General features: G+C 46.3%; 1 protein-coding gene across 1 annotated transcript in view; it reads left to right on the forward strand.

Annotated features, from left to right (window-relative positions):
• The window catches only part of LOC146788752 (vomeronasal type-2 receptor 26-like), a 588,210-nt gene extending 565,112 nt beyond the window's left edge, over positions 1 to 23,098 (forward strand). The window contains exon 6 of the mRNA XM_085630962.1: positions 22,191 to 23,098. Within this exon, the coding sequence (XP_085487088.1) occupies positions 22,191 to 23,098 (908 nt within the window). The remainder of the gene's footprint in view (positions 1 to 22,190) is intronic.
• The last annotated feature ends 644 nt before the right edge of the window (positions 23,099 to 23,742 follow it).

The raw sequence follows: 23,742 nt of genomic DNA on the forward strand, positions 1-23,742 counted from the left end.
TGCACCATCGGTTTGAGACCACCAGAGCTCACACCTTTGCTGCAGTGGCCCTCCACACGGCCTTACGCTGGGGGACCATGAGCTGCAGGCGTGGGAGACGAGAGGGGGAAATTATCAATGACACAGTGTCATGTACCGACATCTATCAGTATAGCAGCAAGATACAAACTCATCACATATCCAACGATATGTCTACCAGAGACTAGAGTACATCTCACATGGTACATCTGCATGGGAAAAGCTGATGTAAAAGCATGCAGGTGTGAGGGGGAACACAGTCCCTGCACATCTCACACACATGCAGGATGCCTACACTGAAACATCTATGTAGCCTGCCCACACCTCCAGTCCATTGTTGGCTTGAGCAACACATACATCACAAATCAACCTGTGTTTGGGGTAGACTCAATGTGTCCAAGACTGCGCAGCCCTCAATGTCCCTGCCATGTGAATAGATGACTGTGTCATGGATGTCACATTGAGGGACATGATCTCACAAATCCAAAATCCTCTTCACAGGGCCGGTCATGTGCAATCCACAGTGCTGAGATGGCCCATAGCTGGATTGCAATGTGAAAAGACTGATGTAATACTCTGTAAGTGAAGTGATGTGTCCTTGTCTTTGTGGGCGGGGACTGTGCTGGACAGCTGGGCACACACTGAGTTGGACTACAGGGCCACACTCAGCCTTTCAGCCAAGCAATCACTGTCCTGACGCCTGCATGAACAACCTTCTGCGTCACTGTATGGCTGACAACACGTCATAGGTCACTCATGCATACATGTGCAGGCAGGCAAACCTGTGGCATTGGGTACACACACCTTGTTCCTGGAGACAGCATGTCAGGCAGTGCATGACACAACCCCACACTCCCAGGCACGTACTGCATCAGTCCAACCATATGTGTGCCACCCTGACCTACACCCCCACTGTTGAGGACTTTTGGGGCACCATATAGCCTTGGGTACTGTACGAGCACCTCGTCCACCAGGACCTCCAGCTCCTCGCTCATGAAGGTACTGGCACGGATCATCTCTGGCCTTGCCATCACTGTGGACATGAGACAACAGCAGAGGAATTGGGTGGTGAGGGGTCTCAGGCAACAGTCCCTGGATGCAGCAGCAGGTGAGGGGTCTGAGGCAGCAGTCCCTGGAGGCAGCAGCAGGCAGCAGGTGAGGGGTCTCAGGCAGCAGTCCCTGGAGGCAGCAGCAGGTGAGGGGTCTCGGGCAGCAGTCCCTGGATGCAGCACCAGGCAGCAGGTGAGGGGGTCTCAGGCAGCAGTCCCTAGAGGCAGCAGCAGGTGAGGGGTGGCAGCAATCCCTGGAGGCAGCAGCAGGTGAGGGGTGAATGGCAGCAAGCTCTGAGAGCAGTTGAAATGTGAGGCTCACTCCCACACATATATAGCCCCCTGGGGTCATTTAAAAGGTGCCAAGCTGCAGCAATTGGTGGTCCAGGTCTGCCTCTTTCAAATGCATCCAATGACCGCCTCTGCGGTGGCGGAGCACGCCCACCGCGATCTTCAAAATTACATCATGCCATCACTACCAAGGTTCCCATTGGCTCTAGGACAAGCTCCATGGCGGTGACACACCGCAGGTGCATGGTGTGTGCTGGCGCAATGGTGCATCTTTCAAATGCATCCAATGACCGCCTCCGCGGTGGTGTAGCATGCCTACAGCGATCTTCAAAATTGAATCATGCCACCGCTATCAAGGTTCCCATTGGCTCTAGGGCAAGCTCCATGGCGCTGACACACCGCAGGGTCCCGGTTTTGCGCTAGCACGATGGCGCATCTTTCAAATGCATCCAATGACCGACTCCGCGGTGGTGGAGCACGCCTACTGCGATCTTCAAAATTGCATCATGCCACCACTTCCAAGGTTCCCATTGGCTCTAGGACAAGCTCCATGGCGGTGACTCACCGCAGGGGCATGGTGTGTGCTGGCGCAATGGTGCATTTTTCAAATGCATCCAATGACCACATCCGCAGTTGGCGGAGCATGCCTACAGTGATCTTCAAAATTGCATCATGCCACCACTATCAAGGTTTCCATTGGCTCAATGGCAAGCTCCATGGCAGTGACACACCGCAGGGGCCAGGTGTGCGCTACCGCAATTTTGGCGGTGGAGCATGTCGACCGCCATTTCCCCATGTCTCCATGACTATCACTACTGCTCTTGTGTGAAAAGGGGGTGCTGGTGACACACCGCATGTGCCAGGTGGTAGCTACCGCGATATGGGTGCCATACATTGACACGAGGCACCGCTATTCAGGCGGCGGAGCATGCGAACTGCCATTTCCCCATGTCTCCATGCCTATCACTACCGCACTTGTGTGAATGGGGGTGCTGGTGACACACCACGGGGCCAGGCGGGAGCTACCAAAAAATGAGTGCCATACATTGACATGAGGCACTGCGATTCAGGCGGCGGAGCATGCCAACCGCCATTTCCCCATGTCTCCATGCCTATCACTAACGCATTTGTGTGTATGGGGGTGCTGGTGACACACCACCGGGGAGAGGCGGGGCCAAGCAGTAGCTACCGCAATGAGTGCCATACAATGGCAATGGCCATCAGGCAAACCTCAACAGTGCACAGTACCCACATGGTCAATGGCACATAATTTTGCAAACGATACCAATGTTCCATTTACTCCACTGGTGACTACACATGCCATGTTTGTGTGTGTGATTTCGTAGATTGGCCTGTACTCACTCACAAGTTACTTATGAATTTGATGGTCGTGTAGGCAGGACAGTGCTGTTCTGGACTCTACAGTGTATACATGTCAATGTGTTGAGGTGCAGTGACAATCACAGCAATGCTCGCCTCAATGAATGAGGATCTATTGTGCATGGCCTCTCATGTCTGCTCATGGGCACATTCGTCATTCCTGCGCCGACTGTGGTCATTTTGTGGCAGATGTGTGCCAAGTTGAAATGACGCATGAAGGTGTGATAGGTGCAGCATCTAGGTAGGAGACAGTGGTGTTGATTTGTTACACATATGCTAGATGCTATACTCCCAGGTGTGCCCATGTGAAATGTGACCATATCTCCATGTGTATTCACATTGACCAAGGTGGTGTTTGAGGTTTTTGTTTTGTGTAAGTTGACAGGTGTGCCCTTTGTGTAGCTGAAGGTGTCCCTACATGTAAGCTTGTCTGTCACTCAATATTGATAACAGTCTTTGTTGTCTTTGTGTCATCCAGACCGTGAGATGCTGTGCCCATCTCATGATGTATTGCATTGACATGTGTCCACTTTCATCTCAAATAGGAGGAGGCCAAATCTGATTTGTCACTTGACGGTGCTGGAGGACATGGAGGATGTGGCGATCATCCAGAAATGCCATCTGGATAGAGCCACCCTAAAAACCCTTTGTGATCTGTTGGAGTCCCACCTGCAGCCTCACCAGACATATCCAACAGCTTTCACCCCTATTTATAAGGTGATGGCGGCCCTGCATTTTTTTGCCACTGGATCATATCACGAGACAGTGGCCAGCGCTGGTGGGATGTTACAACCGATGTTCATTATTGTTCTGCGTGATGTACTGTCCACTATGATGATATACAAGGACAGATACATCCATTTCCCCAGGGATGCTGAATTGCCAGCTTTGAAGGGAGACTTCTATCCCCTTGGACACATCCCCAATGTTGTTGGTGCCATTGATTGCACCCATGTTGGGCTTGTGCCACCACAGGAAAGTGAGCACATTTGCAAGAATCGCAAACTTTACCACTCCATAAATGTGCAAGTGGTGTGCCTGGCAGATATTATCTTCTCCCACATGTGTGCCAAATTCCCAGGCTCTGCCCATGACTCCTACATCCTGCGGAACAACATTGTGGCCCTGCTGATGGCTAATCTGCTTCCCGAGCGTGCATGGATTGTGCGTGAGTATGCCTAGTCATATGGCGTGCTGGGTGTGTGACCTGCTGTCGTCTGCCTCAGCGACACTGCAATGTATATTTGTGTTTGTCATACCTAGGTGACTCTGCATATTCCAACCGTCCCTGGTTGCTGAGCCCACTGCGGAATCCCAGGACCCCAGCTGAAGGCCGCTACAATGAGGCACATGGGAGGACACGTCGTGTGGTGGAGCGTACATTTGGTCTGCTCAAGTCACGTTTCCGCTGCCTGGACAAGACCGGAGGTGCAGTGGCCTACTCGCCCAGGAAGGTGTGTCAGATTGTAGTGGCATGCTGCATGCTCCACAAACTAGCCATTTGCAAGGAGATTCCCCTGCTCCTGGATGATGGTGAGGACCCAAAGACCCAGCCTGCAGACCAACCCGTGTCCAGTGATGAGGACAGTGGAGAGGAGGAAGGTGTTGACCTGCGTGAACAGCTCATCACCTGCTACTTCACTTGAAGGTGGATGACAATGTACAACATATCCATTGTCTGTTGATATTGCTGTTGTTGTGAAGGGGTATGTGAGAATTGTAACAGCAGCCAGTTGTACACTCAGCAGTGGATGGCAATGTTTCTGGGACAGGTCATTTGGGAACATCTACAGGACGTGTATGTTGACACTTGTTGCCCATTGTGATGTGTGCATGTTGGGTTATCCTGATAGTAGGTGTTGTGTGATGTCTGTGATGCCACACTCAGACCAGTGAATGTTGTTCTGTTGTGTTTCCCTAGGTGCCTTCAACTTCTCCTTACCTACATACAGCCCATACTCCTGGTACATTGTGATCATGTTGAAGACTGTACATCCTGCAATAAAGACGGTGCAGACAAATGGTTGATTGATTGTCACGACAACATGTGTGTAAGGATATATTATTTGCAATGGTGACAAGTGAGGGGGTGTACATTTCCATTGAGGTGGTGGTGGAGCAGTGAGTTGACAGTTATGGTAAATGAGATAATCAAGTATTCACCACATTGATGTGGTGACCCAGTCCAAAAGACAGATGCCATTCACAAGGCAGTGTGGGGAAGGACAGTCCAAAAAGTCAATGCAGTGGTGAAGATGGTTGCCATCATGGCTGGCTCCGTGACTGGTGTCTGGCAGGTGCTTTGCCTCTAGATACTCCCAGGATCTTCTTAGGACGGCCCCTTTGTCGTTTGGCAGGGGGGGCCTGCTTCAGGTCCAGTGGGGTCTGAGGACTCACCCCTCTCTGTGGGCGCAGGGTAGGATGGTGAACTGTCATCCTGCGGCCCACCAGAGGGAGGTGGAGGTGTTGGTTGTGGTGCAGGCTTGTCCCTCAGTACCGCCACTTGCTGGCCCAAGAGGTCCACAATTTGTCTCATGCTGGTGTTGATGGACTTCATCAGCAGGAAGAGCTCGTGCAACAGTTTGTCTGACCGGCCCGTTCGTCCTTGGGCCTGTTTGTATGTGCCAAGGACTCTGGTGATGTGTTCCAGGGATTGGGTCCCAGCCTCCTAGTGTCTGTGGGTGACCATTCCCCTCCCACCCACCCTGCTGCCTCGGACCTGTTGCCTCACCACTGTGTGCACCCACATCCTCTCCCTGCCCACTTCTGTCGGTGGTGTGGGGTAGTCATCCTCTGGGACAGGGAGGGTGTTGCAGGCAGCACTGGTGGTGGTGGTGGTGGAGGTGGTGGTGGCAGTGGCCACTCAGGCCATAACAGCATGGGTCTGCAGTGAAGTTATTATTACCGCAGATGTGGTGGGGGTATGATAGGGTCCTGGGACCTGTTGCTCCCTGGCACACCAGATGGGCCGGCTTCGAGCTCATCATCCAGGGAATCCTGGCAGTCCACTTCCGAGAGTCCATGTACCGGGGGAAGACTGGCTTTGCAGGTTGCTGGTGTAGTCCTCTGCAGTGAGTTCTTGGTCACCTGTGGATCAGATGGGAAATGGTCATTGTAGTGAACCCCACAAGCTTTGTGTTAGCTGTGTATCATTCACGTTTTGTACACTGCAAAATTGACTGATCATCACATTGTTTACTCTGTGCACTACTGTGATTCCTGACAAGATGCAGTGGTACAGGCATTACTTGTCCATGGTTTGAGGTGTCAAGGCATACCATGTGACCCGTGCATAATTCATGATTACAGGGACCTGTTGTCATCTTGGGACTGGCACAACATGTTTTTCATTGAGGACTCTTTTTTGATTTTTTTGACCTGGCAGGCGTCACATGGACTGGCCATTGTCATCTACTGCATACCTTTGTCCTGTCATGTGCATATCTTGATTTGTACCACTACACATGCTTTCGTATTTTTTGAATGGTCCTTGTTGCACTTGCCCCATGGTGATGCACATGTCAATAGGTGCCCAGACTTCTTCTACATGTCCATTGGTGTGTCACACTTTGGTAGCTGTCACAGTTTCCTTAGCTTACCTGTGTGCACACTGTGAGTGGCAATGGGGTAGGTGAGCATATTTGTGCAATGAGAGATCTGGTTTTGTCATATGGCACCATTTCTTTTGTGGCGAATGTGTGGGTGCACATACTGGCTACCTGTAATGTGCTCACATTTGGCTTTGTTGTGTGACACATCTGTGTGTGCATGCTGGAGGCATACATCCTGCTCAGTGGGGTCACAAGACAGAATAATATGTCTACCTACCTGTAAGTTTGTTTGGTGTACTGCAATGGCTTCCAACTGCTTCTGGGCGGAGGGAGGGCTCCATCCTGCTGAGGTGTGGGACAGGGGGCATGGTGGGAGTGGGGGTGCAGGCCTCCTAACCCCAGACACCCTCCCAGGGAAGATGGCTACCTACCTGTAAGTTTGTCTGGTGTACTGCAATGGCTTCCAACTGCTTCTGGGTGGGGAGTGCTCCATCCTGCTCAGGTGTGGGAGAGGGTTCATGGTGGGAGTAGTGGTACAGACCTCCCACACACAAATACCCTCACTGTGAATTTGGCTACCTACCTGTAAGTTTGATGAGGGTAATGTAATGGCTGACACTTGCTTCTGGGTGGGGTGAGGGGAGGGATCCATCTTGCTGATGCTGTGGGACAAGGGGGCCTGGTGAGAGTTGTAGTGCTGTCTGCCTGTACACATGCCCACATGGTAATGTTGGTAGCTACGTTTAGGGGAATGTGAGTGGGTGAATGTTGGATCCGTGAAACATGTTTTTGTGAGTGTATGGTGCAGATGGATGGAATTTGTCCTAGGTGGTGTAGCTTTGTAGTTGTGCAAGGCAGTACATATCAGTGCGGTGGTAGTCATTTGTTTGTACTTACCAGCCTCCACTCCCCCGGCTACTCCTGTGAGACTCTCTGGATGCAGTATGGCAAGCACCTTCTCCTCCCATGATGTGAATGGTTTTGGTGGAATGGGAGGGCCACCACCAGTCCTCTGAGCCAGCTCACGGTTCTTGCTTCTCCTCTCTTTGACAACCCTCTTCAGATCACGCCACCGCTTCATGATCTCCTTTTTGGATCTTGGGGTGGTCCCTACTGCATTGACGCTTTGGACTATCCTTGCCCACATTTGTGTCCTTGTGACTAATGGTTTCTGCTGGACCAGGCTACTAAACAGTTGTGGTTCCACTTTGACTATCTCATTTACCATGACTGTCAACTCACTCTTAGTCAATTTGGGCATGTTATGTGTTACCATGGTGTGTGGTGTGCAAAGTGGTTGTGGGTGCAGGGGTATGAGTGGTGGGTGTGGTTGTGATGTGTATGGTGTGTGATGTGCAGGGGTTAGTGGTGCAGGTGTGGAAGTGGTGGTGGTGCAGTGTGAGGAGTGGCTAGTGATGTTGTGTTATTTGCCTCTCCTTTAAGCTGGTGTGTGTGTCCCTTCCCTGCTGGAGTATTGCAATGGATTGTGGTCAGGGAAGGGGCTGGTTTTATACTCAGCTATGTGGGTGTGTCCAAATGGAGTATTGCTGTCAGGTGTGGTGTGTGGGTTGTCCTGGGGAATTTATTTTTCTTTTTGCCATGTGATTGTGTCATTGGGGTGTATTTTGTGTATTTGGGGGGCATGGCTAGTTTGCTGTGTGCACTTTTTAGCCTTTTTGTGGGTTTTTTGCTTCATCCGCCATAATTTTCACGGATCGTCCACAGCGGTGGCTGTGCTGCAGCTCCTCAGCTGGCTCTCCCATTCATTCCAGTGTGCGACCGAGGTGGTCGGAAACAGCGGTACGTACCGTGGGACCATCGGGATATCCTAATTTCCCGTGCGGTGTCTCCGCTATGCTTGCAGCGGGTTGGTGTTTTTCCAACACGCGTCCGACCGCCGTGGACGGATTTTGGCAATCACTACCCGCTGTGGGTGTTTTTTCTTTGCCCTGTTCTGCCACAGTCGTTGTTGTTTGGCGGATGATCCTAATTTGACCACCGGTTTTTCCACGGTGCCGTAGGGGCGGTTGTTTTCTGCTTCCATGGCGGTCGGGGTGGTTTTCCCGACCACCATCCTAATAGCCTCTTAGTCTGAACACCACTTGCACGGGCAAACAACAATGTCCGTTGTTATTCTTTCAGGTCGGGCACTAACACCTAGACATTGCATGAGAATGCCATTGTTGTTTGTCAGTAAGCATGTCTGGTCATATAGATGAGCACTGGAGTCCAAAAACACACATGGGGCAAGAGTTTTGAGACAAGAGCATTGCAGCAATTGAGATGTTGAATAGATGTGATAGAATATCGAGGAACAAATTTCGACTCACCATAATATCGAGTGAAAAATATCATGGAATGGAAATATCAAGTGCAAGAATATCGATTTGAAGGTAAGTAATATCAATTTTTAAAATATAGAAGTCATTAATATCATATCCATAAATATAGTCGTTAAAATTATTGTTTTTAAATAGTTATGTTTTAGAGTAGATATTTTAAATTTATGTGACATAATTATTTGGTTAATCATTGTTTTATTTTCTTACTATATCAGTTACATTTTTATTAGCTATGAAATTTAATTTAATTATATTTTGTATTTTTTTGTTCTGTAGCGGGTTGTGGGTTTATAGGGGTATAGATTGGGAAGTAATTAAATGATAATATATTAATGTTTTTTTTTAACTAATGTTAGTTACTTCATTGATATTTAAGTTTCTTAATTGTGTTATTATTTTTTATGTAAATGTGTTTGCAGGTTGTGGCATTTATATAGGGGTAAAGTGTGCATAGTAATTTATTTTTACTAAATTAATAATTAGTTGTAAATTAATATTATTTAATTAATTGATCATTAATTATGTTAATTGTGTTTTTTAGGTGCTGATTGTGGGATTATAGAGGTAAAGGGAGGGAAGAAATTGTTTTTTTATTTGTTAATTAATAAATGTGTTTGCAGGTTGTGGCATTTATATAGGGGTAAAGTGTGCATAGTAATTTATTTTTACTAAATTAATAATTAGTTGTAAATTAATATTATTCAATTAATTGATCATTAATTATGTTAATTGTGTTTTTTAGGTGCTGATTGTGGGATTATAGAGGTAAAGGGAGGGAAGAAATTGTTTTTTTATTTGTTAATTAATAATCATTACGCGTGCATCGTACTGGCTCGGTCGTAAATCGCATCCATTGTACGCCACGCTTAGCTTACAGCCGAGACGTACGGAGTGGTTCGGACCCTGAAACGACTCGGTCGGTGAATTTCAGGTAGCTCGCATCGCACTTGCTCGCTGGTACAGCTGTACGAGTCGGGTGGAAAACACGCGTACGCCTCATAGTTTTTCCGGCCGGATCGCGTTCGGTGCCCTTCCGACCCGGATCTGAATCGGCCCCTTGGTGTTTGCCCATAATGTGTGCAGACAGGATTCATCTTAAAACTGTATTGTATGTCTCTCACAGGGTGAACTACTAGGCTGTTGTCCCCAAGTTCTCCTGGAAGTGTTGGGGGCTAGTCTCCATCATGAGTTTCTTATTTTACCAGACTGCTAGGTCCCAGGGGTCCAATTTCCAACCCCCCCTTGATCTCTTCATGCCTGTCTTCAGAAGTACTGTCAGTGGTGAATGGTTAGATGTGCCCTGTGAATGTATCTCTGGGAGTCCAAATCATCCTACTTGGTGTTTTATGGCAAGGGAGTAGTAGAAGGTGTCTAATTGGAGATATAGGTGTTTTGGTGGGTTTCTGGATGTTTCTCTCAGCACAGGTGTACCAATCCCATGGTCTTCAGGAAAATCTCTAGGAGTGGGTCGGGACTTGGTCTTGGTAGATCGCCTGATTTTGTCATTCTGTCTCTTTCCCCATGATGTATTAAATTTAGGTAATGTCAATCAGCGGGACCGAGTCCGCCACTTCCGCTAGTTACACTCACATTTTGACTAGTCCCATTGTTTGTAAACCTGCTGGAAGGACCAAGTGGCCAGTGTGAGGGCGAGTCCATTACACTGGCCACTCACTGTTGCTTGGCATCCCAACTTGTCTATCCATGTGTGTGTTACCATGAGGGGTAGGGATCAGTGAACTAGAATGTCTACCCATCTTGATCTTGGTGAGTATCTATCATGTACTAGTGGGGTGTATTGCCATGGTGTAGTATACTACTAGCGTTTCCTGTGAGATGCATCTCTTGGAGAGGAATATTTGGATTCAGTTGTGTTAAGTATTTCCACATTACCCCCACTTCCATTCACATCCCAGCCAACTTATGTTGCAGGATAACACCTTAAGTGGAAGATTCTGTTGTGTTAGGCAATATGTGACCATTTTGTAGGTATCTCAGTGTGCCTATAATCATCCCCTGAATGGCCCCCACCCAAACGCCTCACGCTGTGGTTTCAAAATGTCCCGCGCTCCCAATTCCCGAGGTATCTGTAGCCCCCCAACAAATATAACAACATTGCATTTTTGAATTACAAGTCTGCTCTTAGGAATCTAAATCCAGAACTATAGAGGTACCGGGCAAGCTGTAGTCACCCCTCTTGTCACCCTTGCTGTAGTCACCCTTCTTGTCTAACCAGCCCAGCATCTGGAATAAGTCGTAGGCCACTCAACAGTCTCCCATCGGCCTGTATGAGCCATCGCTAACTTCAAATTATTGTGTACACTGTCATTGGAGTGACTACTGGCCTGTCAGTTTCTCCTGAGCATTCCCTTAAGTAGCTTTCATTTTCTTCTGAGTTCTTCATCAGGGCCTCCTTTTTGTTGCTTGACACCCAAATCTGCAGCTCTGGATGTCTGCAACCACCTTGACACGTTCCGCCCTTTGCCTGGGATCTTATTGGAGCCAGCACTGCCCCCCCAGTCTTCTCTGCCTCTGTTTCTGCCTCCTCCACTTTTGATTAGTGGATTGTTTGCCTCAATCCAGGAGGAGGTAGCAACCCCACTCCCAGGCATCCCCAGTCGCGTGGAAAAGTTATATTCAAGGTTGTGTGGAGGTGTTGCTTTACCCCACAGAAATTATTTCTTTGTTTTTGTATGGCATTGGCATAGTTGAGATACAGGGTCTGTGTGTCCGTGACACCTGCAGGATATGGTCCCTGTCGTGGAAGTTGCACGGCAATGCCACTATCGGTTGAGGTGGTTTGTGATTGTTTAATCATCAGCATTTTAGATGATTTGCCTTTGAGAACCTCCCTGGGGAGCCAGTCCTCCAGAAACAGAGACATGATTGGCCCCTCCTTTAACTCTGGGACTTCCACTATTCTCACATTGGTCCGTCTTGAACACTCTTCTGCGTCTTCGACATTTTCCTAAAGTTGGGCTACTGTTTGTAGGAGGGCCTGAAATTCCACATTGCTGCCCCTAACCCGGGACCCCAGATCTCCCCGGATTTGCTTTGTTCCATCCACTCTCTCCACCAGTTTCTTGTTGTCTGTCCTCAGGAGACCAAGATCCAAGGCTAATGCAGTTTTTCTTGTTTTCTGGGGCTAGCCTTTTGTCCTTAATTACTGGATACTGACTGTGTGATTCTTTAGTCCATTCTCAGGTGGACTACATCCATTCCTGCTATATGGGAGTCTTGGAGGGTCTGATATGGGACCCATATTCCTTGGCTGTGGGGGACATCCTCCCTAGGTCTCGGGGGGCACCCCTTGGTCCTCCATCATTCAGGGTGGGTTGCAGTGTGTGGTCTGATGTCTGGTCAGACTCCGTCTTTAGGGCCACCTTCCACAAGGGAAGTGTGGGTCTTCTGCCCCCACCAGGGCCTCCCTTCTTGACCCCCATTGGGGCCAACCATATAGCTGCGATGTTTACAGTGCACGCCCCAGCAGGAGTCAACTCACATCCCTTCCCATAGGCACTAGCACCCTCCACCTACCTCTTAGCTCCACAGCCCGTCACTGCGTCAGCCTCATCTCCAGCTCTCATGATACCCAGTGTCTCCCCTCTTTTGCATCTCACCTCCTGCTCACAGCCAAGAGGGATACGTATGTTGCAGGGGGGCTGCTCTGTACTCCCACCAGGTCCCTCAGTACCCCCATGTAGACACCACCTGAGCGGGCCTCGTCACAGTGCTCAGAGGTGCCTCTTTATGGTCATCGTTTCTTGTCAACCTCTCTTGGGGTCATTCTTCAGCTGGTCGCACTACAGTGGGGGACTTTCCCTGACTTCCCAGAGTCTACTGGGATCCAGCTAGCCCCAACTATTCCTCCTATTGTCTGCATCAAATCCAGGGCCCCACAGGCCCTCAAGCCACCTGGATGTCATTGTACTGTACGCTCAGTCAAAGCCCCAAATCTCAGGGTCCCCCCAGCATCCACTGTCCCGCTAGACTAATCAGAATTCTCTAAGTGGCACAGGCATCCAGCGGGGCCCCCACACTTTGTACATTGGGCACCCCCTTTTGTCTTGGCATCTCTCCTGGCTATGTTGGATCCTGCTTTTGCTCGTTTCAGCGGCCCCCTCCACTGTGCTGACAGATGCCAGCCACTCTGGGGGCACATTGTGGAGGGGAGCTTGTATATCCAGGATGATGGGCCAGGCCATGAACGGAGCTCCTCAAAATGCCTCCTTCCTGACCGCCATCTTAGCAATGCCCCCATTTGCTACTGTTTTGTCACCTTTAGTGCAGTAGTAACCATAGACATGTAATTTGTGACTTACAATGGTCTTATTTATTTGTGGGTGGTTGCTGTTATTAGCATGTTCATTAATAAACTACTCCTTACCTCATCCTTTACCCCTCCTTGCTACTCCCTAAACTACTTCCATTTACCTGCAGCTATTCCCTATTTTTGCACCACTCCCAGATTCCCTATTACATTAATTACTAGGGCCCAATTCCGATGTCGGACAGGCTGGAGTCCATCCTACATCGGTTGGGAACTGGAACCGAATGACCTCCTGTCTTCGGTTCCGGTTCCACAAGTAGGGTCGGTCTAAATGCTATTCTTTACAATGGGAACATGCATTCCGAACGGAATTCATGCTTTCATTGCAAAGAGCAGAGGTGCAGTTCATAACTGCACCCGGTGGCAGGCACCTCAAAGTGCCTGCCACCGGGTGCAGGGGTCAACATGGGGGCCCCTTAAGTGCCCCCTAAGCTGCCATTCGGTGGCCTTGCACCCATGGGGGCCCTGCTGGGGGCCCCCAAAGACAGATTCCTAAAGCCTGTCTGTGTCCAAAAGTCTGGCACAGAAAGGCTGTGGCTATCAGCCATCGTAATCCCTCGTCTGTAAAGAGCCAGCCGAGGGATTACCGAAGGCTTCCGAATGGCAAACGGGCTCTCCGAGTCTATCGGAGGCCATTCGGAAATCCGATTTGAATTCCCTTCCGACCGACCCCATCAAAATGGGTCGGTCAGCAAGGAATCCAACCAGCCGATTATGATGCGATCTGAAGGGCTCCAACCAATGGTTGGAGTCGTTTCAGCCTGCATCATAATTGGGCCCTTAGTAGGAAACACATGCATGTAAAATATACAACAGTTGGGGGTGGAGATTTTGAACCATAGGTTTTTGACCTGCAATAAGTAGGAAAAAAGGAGTACTACAGTAGTACGATGTTATGTACTACAATGTGCAGTTTATGAATTAGACCCCTTGAGTGCCCTTCTCTTTATTTAAATGGGAGCATCATGCTTGAAGAAGGAAGATGGAGGAAGAGTATGACCTGCACAAATTCTTTGCCCCAGGATATCCAGGATGGTACCCCTTTTTTACCGCACACACTCAGGGCACGGACCTAATTTTCTGCAGTGCGGTACAGTACCTTGCACACTCAGGGCTCATACCTCGGTTTCTTCAGTACAGTAAAAAAACTTACTCACTCAGGCCACAGATCTCAGTTTCTGCAGAACTCTACACTGCTGTAGACACTCAGGCATAGAACAGTACAGTGCATTGTACATTGAGAGCACAGATGTTAGTGTCTGCAGCACAGTATGCTACTGTGCACACTCAGGGCACAGGTATTCAATTTACAGATCAAAGGTGTAGACATGTAACTGGAAAGTCATGTATGGAACATATTAAATGGCAATCAGAGACCTCTTTGCATATGTGGTCCGGCTGCATTAAACTTCAGGTCTAAAGATAGACTTGAGATCTAAACTTAGGGGCATATTTACAATGCCCCTGTGGCACTTTTACTGAGCTTCACTTTTGTGATACTACGGAGGCGCAGTGTGCCGGCCTATAGCTACAAGGCCAAGCAAAGCCACTCTGTGTGGCTTTTCATGGCCATGTCAATATGCATTAAAGCAATGACTTACTCTGCCTGAAAGGGACATTCCATGGGTGTTGTTGTGGGTGTTCCCACGCAACACCCATGGGTTTTGACACTGCCTCAGATTAACAAAATAGTGTAAATCTGGGTCAGTGTCAAAGCTAATGCCTTCCCAAACAGACGTAACGAGGAGAAATGTGTTCATTCTCTTTTTCCCTCTTTCTATGTGTGCTGAAATCTGAAGTATACCTAGAACGAGGGAAATGTCCCCTATGATGTCCCTTCGTGCCCAAAAATATTCATGCCAACAACACAGACATCCTTGCACAATTGTGAAAGGGTGCATGCTTTGGCACTCGGCTGCAGTGTGTGTGCCAGCGCTGACAGAAAGGACAGGAATGCGCTACATCTTGCGGATACAGTGCATTCCTGCTCTTTTCTTTTGATGTGGAGAAGCACAGCTGGAAGGCTTGTGGCGCTGCCCTATGCCAAAATATTGTAAATATGTGCCTCAGACTTAGGGTCTTAAGTTAGAATTCAGATGTAAACTTAGACTTAAGGTCTGAATGTAGAATTGAGGTCTAACCTTTGATGTCAGGTCTAAAGATAGACTTCATGTCTAAACTTAGACATCAGGTCAGGTTGTGAATCTGGCCCTCTTCCTCTTTAGTTTACACGAGACTTGTTCCATGCTACTTCAGTAAACCATATCACCATTAGAAGAATAAATTCAGAAAATGCCTCAAGCACGCCCTTCTGAAGAAAAGCTTTCGTGTGCACCAGTCAGAACAGAGTATCCCACCTGTGTGGCAAAGGGACAGTCAACTCACAACATGTGTCAATCCACGATCTTCTGCACTATGGCATTCAAACATTATGGAAAGAATTGGTTCTAATTCGACTAGGATAACATATGCTTCCTCCAAAAAGCGGTACAAGCAAGCCTGGCTGAAGACGGCTGAAATGCCAGAAACCGGTCCTAGGAAGCTTGTTTCCGGTCCAGGGAAGACATGGCTTGGCAGTTCAGGCTGGACTGTTCCCATGAGGCACAGGGTCAGACTGATTTGCATATGGCCATGTCTGACTAGGTGGCAGAGTCGGCTAGAGAACGGTGATGGATCAAACCCAGATCTGGTGGCTGGGTGTGAGTGTTTGATTGGTTCTGATGGTCTGTACATCACCACCCCCTTTTGTACCGCTTTCTCAAAAAAGCAGCACTTTTTATTCTGGAAAATACTTAATAGGACTGATTCAAATTAGATTTGATCAAGCAACCATGGGGAATATTTACAAGGGGATTGCGCCACTGGAATGTCACATTTACGAATGTTCTGGTGGTGCATTGCCCTGCATCAGATTTATAAAGTGGCGTTAAGCGTTGGCGTTGTAAATATGGTACCCTTTTATGCAGGTATCTGCATGAAATGGGTGTGCAATGGGTGTTGCTGTGGGTGTTCCACCGCAACACCCATCTTTTTTTGACGCTGCCCCAGATTTACATGGAGGCGGCGCCATGCAGTAGCTGGCATTAAAATGGCGCAACGAGGAGAAATACTTGTATTTCTCCTTAGCTTTTTCACCCTGCAGCACACATAGAAAGAATAAAATGGCGTTATTGATTGCTTATGTCAGAATGTATCAGAGGAAAACTTTGAGGGTGTGATAATTATCCAACAACTCATCATTTCAGGATCGGAATTTAGACTCACACCTGCAATCAGGGTCCACACGAGAGTAGTGGACTCCCGAATCTGAGGTCAAAGCTGCCCAGCTAAGCAAGATTCCCACCTCTCTGTAACATTCGCCTAAGACGTTCCCCCGACTTAGGACCAGTGCAAGAGGTCTGACAGCAACAGAAGAAAAATAAGAATAAGACAAGTCAGTCAAATTACAATCCTGCTAAGGTTTAGAAAGTCCACTTGTGTGTGAGAAGAAAACATTCTTGCAAAAAATCTATGGATTGCCTGTGTACATTTCCTCACAGTCTAAATATTGTTTTGCTGTTTACAGTATGATATTTATCTATTTATAGTTCAAAATCTGACAGAGGAAACCTTAATAAGAGAACAAAAGAGCTGTGCGTCGAGGTATTGGGACGTCAAGATCGTGTCCATACTGCAGAGGAGGGGCCTTTTTTTTTAATTTTTTTTTTTTATTGATTTTCACAGCAGCAAGTAAAAGTTGATCAGACACATTATTGTCCCTTTAGTTATACGAAAACATAAATACAACATAACAGGAAAATCAATTTACGTACAAATTATACTTTAGCATTGTAACCAATCATAAATAGGAGCCCAGAGTTTAGAGCCAAAGTTCCTCTTTTTCGTCCCCTTTAAACGATAAACAGCATTCTCCAGTTGATACATGTTTAGCAATTTAATTTGCCATTGTGAAAATGAAGGGGGATCTGCATCAAGCCAGTGCGAAGTGACACAGTATCTAAAAATAGACATTGATATGAACAGGAATCCCTCTTCAGCACGTGTGAAAGGCCGAGCTGTATTAAATTGAATGCCAAGTATTACAAGATCAGCAGATAATACTAGGGGAATATTCATTATTTTGTTTAAAAACAATTGAACTTCAGATTTAAATTGGGATAGTTTAGGACATAAAAAGAACATGTGAATAGAGTTTGCACCTATACATCCACAGCGATTACATTTATCTCCAGTATTCCCTTTCCATTTTAGTAACTTGGCAGGAGTATAATATAAGTCAAAGGTGCTCATAAAGCTCTGGCTCTTTAGCGATCCATTAATTAATATTTGATTGGACAGTACCAAGGTATCCAATACGTCTATATTTTCAATATCCATCTCTTTTTGCCATTTTGTATTATAAGATACAAGATTATCTTCTAAGCCTTTAATCATTGCTTTATATATCACCCCAATTTTCTTTTGTTTCAAACAGCATTCTAATACCTCATGTTTCTTAATTTTGTTAGAATTCACTAAATTCTTTGAGTTTAGAAAACTACGTATTTGAAGGTATTTGAAAAAATCTGATTTGGGTAAATTATACAAATGTTGAAGATGAGAAAATGTTGTAAATTGTTCATTAGGAAACAAATCCCCAATTTGACGAATATTACAATTTTTCCAACGCTGTATAACACAATCAGAAAAAATTGGTGGCAACGATGGATTATCAAATAAAGGTGTGTAAAAATTAAAGTTACTATCTAAATGAAGTCTACGTTTGCACATTTTCCATAATTGGAAGACTGTAACCATTACCTTGAACCTTGTTTTCTTATAGTAACTTGGCTCTAGAAAACGGACCAGACATCTTTGTGCTTGACTACCAAGAATCATTGTGTAGATTGAGGGATATAAGAAATCATCCAAGATTATCCCCTCGAAAATTAAACTGCTCATTAGTCTAAGTGATATCGCCATATAGTATAAACGAAAATTAGGGATTCCCCAGCCACCTCGAAGCGAGGGTAAAGTACAGCTAAGTAAAGACTTCCTTGCCCTTTTATATCCCCATAGAAATCTAGAAATTATCCTATCTAATTTAATAAAGAAACTGGATGGAAAAAGTAATGGTATAGTCCGAAAAAAATAAAGAAATTTGGGAAGGAAAAGCATCTTAACAACATTAGCACGGCCATACAAAGAGAGATGTAGATTATCTAACCTCTCGAGGGACCTATTCGTAGCAGCAAGTACTGGATCAAGATTAAGCCCAACAATGTCTTCTACTTTAGGTGACAAAATCACACCCAAATACAAAGCCGTCTTCGATAATAGTAAACCAGTTGGCGCATCAGAGGTAGAGTGAATCATCTGTGTTTTTGAGATATTTAATTTATAACCAGAGTAAGATCCGAATTCACTAGCTATTTCAACAATCTTGGGAAAAGCTCGATTAATGTCTGAGGTTACTATAGCAACATCGTCGGCATATGCCAAGATTTTATACTCAATTTGGTGGATCGTCACCGGGCAAATATTGTCATCACGTAGAATTTTTTGTAAATATGGTTCTATATATAATGCAAATAACAAGGGGGAACATGGGCATCCCTGCCTTGTCCCCCTCGTTATTGTAAATGTTGTTGAAATGTCCGAAGCAATTCGTATGCTCGCCTTAGGGTCAATATATAGGGCTTTCAAAGCTGTTATATATCTGCTTGGAAATCGCTTCCAGGCTAGGACAGACCAGAGAAATCCCCAGTCGACCCTATCGAACGCTTTTTCAGCGTCCAATAGTGCCACACCGACTGGGGATCTCGAGGCCTGAGCCCAGTCTAGAAGGGTAATAATTCTTCTTACATGATCCGTTGTATCTCTATTTTTAATAAAACCATGTTGGGTTTTTACAACTAAATTAGGCATAAAATCTTTCAGTTGGTTTGCTAATATCTTAGAGAAGATCTTGCTGTCGCAGGTTAGTAGAGAAATTGGTCTATACGACCCCAAATCCAGAGCGTCTTTACCTTTTTTTTTTAATACAACAATGGTTGCTAGTGACCATGAAGGAGGAGGTCTACCTGCCAAAGCTTCTTGAAAGACTTTTAATAATTCGAGTTTTAAAATGTTACGAAAGGTACGATAGAATTCTAAAGGGATATGATCCGGGCCCATCGCTTTACCGATAGCCAAACCCAATATCGATTCCTCTACCTCTTCCCATGTTATAGGGGCAGATAATGTTTTACCTTGTTCGCTAGTGAGGAAGGAGGGACTATCTAGATTTGAAAAATAATTAAACACATCATTCCTTATACTGGTACCGTCATTTGATTTATTATATAAGGATTGGTAAAAATCCCGGAATGCCCCTAATATGCCTACAGTAGACTCCTGAATTACACCATCTTGGTCTTTTATTTTAAGAATTTCCGTGATGGCAGCTTTTTGTTTCAGCCTTTGAGCCAAGGTCCTTCCCGTCTGCTCACTTAATTCATAGCAGTCTTTTTTAAATAGTTTGTATTTTATCGCTACTTGTTCAGCCAGGAAAGAATAAACAGTCGAACGTTCCACAGCTACAGATTTCTGAGCTTCTTGAATGCAAATACCGTTTCTAATACAAGAAGCTAAATTTACTTCTGCAGAAGTAATTTTATCCAAAGCAACCATAAATTCAGCTTGTTTTTTCTTTAAGCGATGTTGCGAGAAGCTCAGAGTCTCACCTCTAATGACCGATTTAAAGGTATCCCAAACTACCTGTATCGATGTAGATCCATTATTATTAACAAAAAAATCTTTGATAATCCCATCCATATGAGATAGGTAATCCTGATCTAACAATAGGTTTCTCTGAAAAGACCATTGTCTCTTATTGTGATGTTCAGAAGAAGGAATTGAGAGCTTTAAAACAATAGGATTATGATCAGAAATCATTTGTGGTAAAACCTCTATGCTTAAGTCATCAAAAACCTTAGGAGAGATAAAGAAATAGTCTAAGCGAACAAATTTACGATGCGGTGCAGAATAATAAGTAAAGCCTGGTTCTGTTGGTCTAAGTTTGTTCCAAACATCAATCAAGCCGTTCCCCAAGACTAAATTCCTAAGAGCCCTATAAGATTGAACCTTCCGTCCTTGATGACACCTAATATCTCTTATGTTACAGTTTGCTCCAATGTTGATATTAAAGTCACCACATATAATTAAGGGTTGATTCCAATTTGCTAATTCACAATTAATAAGATTAAAGACTTCTTTATCGTCTAGGTTAGGACCATATAATGAACAAACTGTCATTTCTACTTTATCTATAAGAATCTGTGCAATTCCCCATCTGCCCCATTTGTCACCTAGCGTTTTACTACACTTCCCAATCCCTTGTTTTATCAAAATAGCTGTTCCTCTTGTAGTTCCCATTTGTTTAGAACAAACTAAGAGCTCAAGACCTAGTCTTTTTAACAAATCCCTCTTGGCCCAAGAAATGTGTGTCTCTTGAAGACAAAGAACATCAATATTCAGTAGGTGAATCAAATAACGTAAGACCCCGATCTTCCTATAGTAATTCAAGCCGTTAATATTTAACGAGCAAATTTTTAACTTTCTCCCCATATTGAATTCTTAAAAAATATTTATAAGTACATTTCTGCTCATGAAATTTATTTTTTTGTACATTTCTGACATCTAGGTCAACCTTTCTTGCTGCTTTACACCCCAAACCCCACCACCGAAGCCCCCCCCCACCCCCCGGTACAAGACCTTAGGCCCACCCCCCTCCCCCCCCCCACCTTATGAGACCCAGTGTTAGACTGATTTGCATATGGCCATGTCTGAACTGGGGTGGCAGAGTGGGCTAGAGAACGGTGATGGATCAAACCCAGATCTGTTGACTGGGTGTGAGTGTTTGATTGGTTCTGATGCTCCGTCCATCACCACCTCCTTTTGTACCGCTTTGTTCACCATAAGTTGGCAGGGTATGCTCAGACGTTGAGTCCCTTGCTCACTTTGCCACTGGATTTAAGCAAGCCTGGCTGAAGACGGCTGAAATGCCAGAAACCAGTCGTAGGAAGCTTGTTTCTGGTCCAGGGAAGACATGGCTTGGCAGTTCGGGCTGGACTGTTCCCATGAGGCACAGGGTCAGACTGATTTACATATGGCCATGTCTGAACTGGGGTGGCAGAGTGGGCTAGAGAACGGAAGGATCGGAATTTAGACTCACACCTGCAATCAGGGTCCACACGAGAGTAGTGGACTCCCGAATCTGAGGTCAAAGCAGCCCAGCTAAGCAAGATTCCCACCTCTCTGTAACATTTGCTGAAGACGCTCCCCCGACTTAGGACCAGTGCAAGAGGTCTGACAGCAACAGAAGAAAAATAAGAATAAGACAAGTCAGTCAAATTACAATCCTGCTAAGGGTTAGAAAGTCCACTTGTGTGTGAGAAGAAAACATTCTTGCAAAAATTCTATGGATTTCCTGTGTACATTTCCTCACAGCCTTTTGTTGTTTACAGTATGATATTTATCTATTTCTAGTTCAAAATCTGACAGAGGAAACCTTTATTAGAGAACAAAAGAGCTGTGCGTCGAGGTATTGGGACGTCAAGATCGTGTCCATACTGCAGAGGAGGGGCCTTGATGTGAATGAGGATTATGTAAAATCAGGAGACTGGATTAAAACATTGAACAATTCACATAATGTAGCCTAAGGGGCTGCATTTCCAACCCAGCAGCACCAGGGTACATACAACAGGGAGTCTTTTTCCAAGTAGGGGCAAGACTCTGACATTAAAGGTGCTGCTAGATGACCCCTTCTCTAAAGATATTCTTTTATTGGCTCCAGACATGCCTCTGTGGACAGGAGCATCTTCCTGTTGCCTATGTGCATGACCTATTAGAGACTAATACATACATGTATGTGGACAGGATGAGTGAGCCACACCCTATAGCCAATCACTTGAAAAATATTCTTCTACTGCTCCTAGGTTTGTGATGGATTTTATAAGACACTCACGCGCTGTGGGGTGACTCCTGCAAGCTGCCAGCTGCTCTTATGTGTATCCTTCTTGACACCTCAATGGAGATGCCGGGTCAATATGCTTTTTTAACTAATGACTTGCAAGGCCCAGTGTGCATGTTCCACAGACAGTACACCCGCACACAGGTACACAGAATGACTCTACTGTGTCACATTCCACTCATCTCTCCCTACTTGAAAGCATCTACTGTAATACTGAACAATTTTCTTTTCCTGCAGATATGGCAAACTGCTTAGCATGCCCTGAAGACCAGTGGTCCAATCAGAAGAGAGATGCCTGCATTCCACGGGTGGTAGAGTTCCTGGCCTATGGGGATCAACTGGGAGTAGCCTTAACCTCCATTACAAGTTTATTTTCCCTCTTCACTGCTGGAGTGCTAGGAATCTTTATCAAATACAGGAATACACCTCTGGTTAAAGCCAATAACAGGGATCTTAGCTACATCCTCCTCATCTCCCTCCTGCTGTCCTTCCTCTGCTGTCTTCTGTTCATTGGACGTCCTTCAAAGACTTCCTGTCTCCTCCGGCAAACGGCCTTTGGAATCATTTTCACTATAGCTGTTTCTTCAGTTTTAGCAAAAACTATCACAGTGATCATCGCCTTCAACGCCACAAAGCCGGGCAGCAAGCTCAGAAAGTACGTGGACCCACGAGTTTCCAGCTTTTTGGTGCTCTTCTGCTCACTGGGGGAGGTGGTGATCTGTACTGTGTGGCTCCTCCGCTCTGCCCCATTCCCAGACATTGACACCAGATCAGAAACTGGGAAGATGATCTTACAGTGTGACGAGGGTTCTGTTGTTGCCTTCTACGCTGCGGTTGGTTATATGGGATTCTTGTCTCTTCTGAGTTTTGTTGTTGCCTCCATAGCAAGAAAGTTACCGGCTACTTTCAACGAGGCCCAGTTTATCACCTTCAGCATGCTGGTGTTCTGCAGCGTCTGGGTCTCCTTCATCCCAGCATACCTGAGCACCAAGGGCAGGTACATGGTGGCCGTGGAGATCTTTGCCATCCTGACTTCCAGTGCTGGACTGCTGGGCTGTATCTTCATCCCCAAAATCTACATCATCCTCCTTAGGCCTGAGCTCAACACCAAGGAATATCTAATGGGGAAACAAGGGACCCCCTGAGACTTACAGGACTGGGATAGTTGTATCTCACAATACTGAGTGACAAATTATCGTTCTGCAACAATATCAAATGCAGAATATTGGATAGCACTATATCGTCAAGGTGGGCATACATGTGTGTATTTAGATTTACTATTCTTAACTTCACCTCTATGGGCCTGATTAGGATGGCGGATGGACTCATGGGTAACCCATCCCTGTACTACGTGACAGGCACCATGCAGTGCCAGTTACTTGATACAGTGATCTTTAGGGGGGCACCATAGGTGACCCCCCACACCCAAAGAAAAGTCTCTGGGGTGTAGGGAGGCTCGCTACAGGCCCCCAATGTCCATCCCATCCAGCCTTTCCAGCCATGGATGAACTGTCATGGAAAGGCTGGTGGGGAGGGACCCTCCTAATCCCTATGACGGTGCCTGGTAGGCAACACCACCATTTTAGGGATTGGGAGGCCCTCCACCGACCGGTGGCCTCAAGGAGCCCGTCGGATGCATGGCAGTTGGTCTTTCTGCCTGCCTGCACCATGCCCGCCATCAAAATATGGTGGGTGGCAAAGCAGTATAGGATGGCGGGGAGACTGCCACCGACAGCCTGTCGTTGGCAGTGTCCCCACCATCCTAATCAGCCCCTAAGTATCATGACAA

Source organism: Triturus cristatus, chromosome 10 (genome assembly GCF_964204655.1).
Source record: "Triturus cristatus chromosome 10, aTriCri1.1, whole genome shotgun sequence".
Lineage (NCBI taxonomy): Eukaryota > Metazoa > Chordata > Amphibia > Caudata > Salamandridae > Triturus > Triturus cristatus.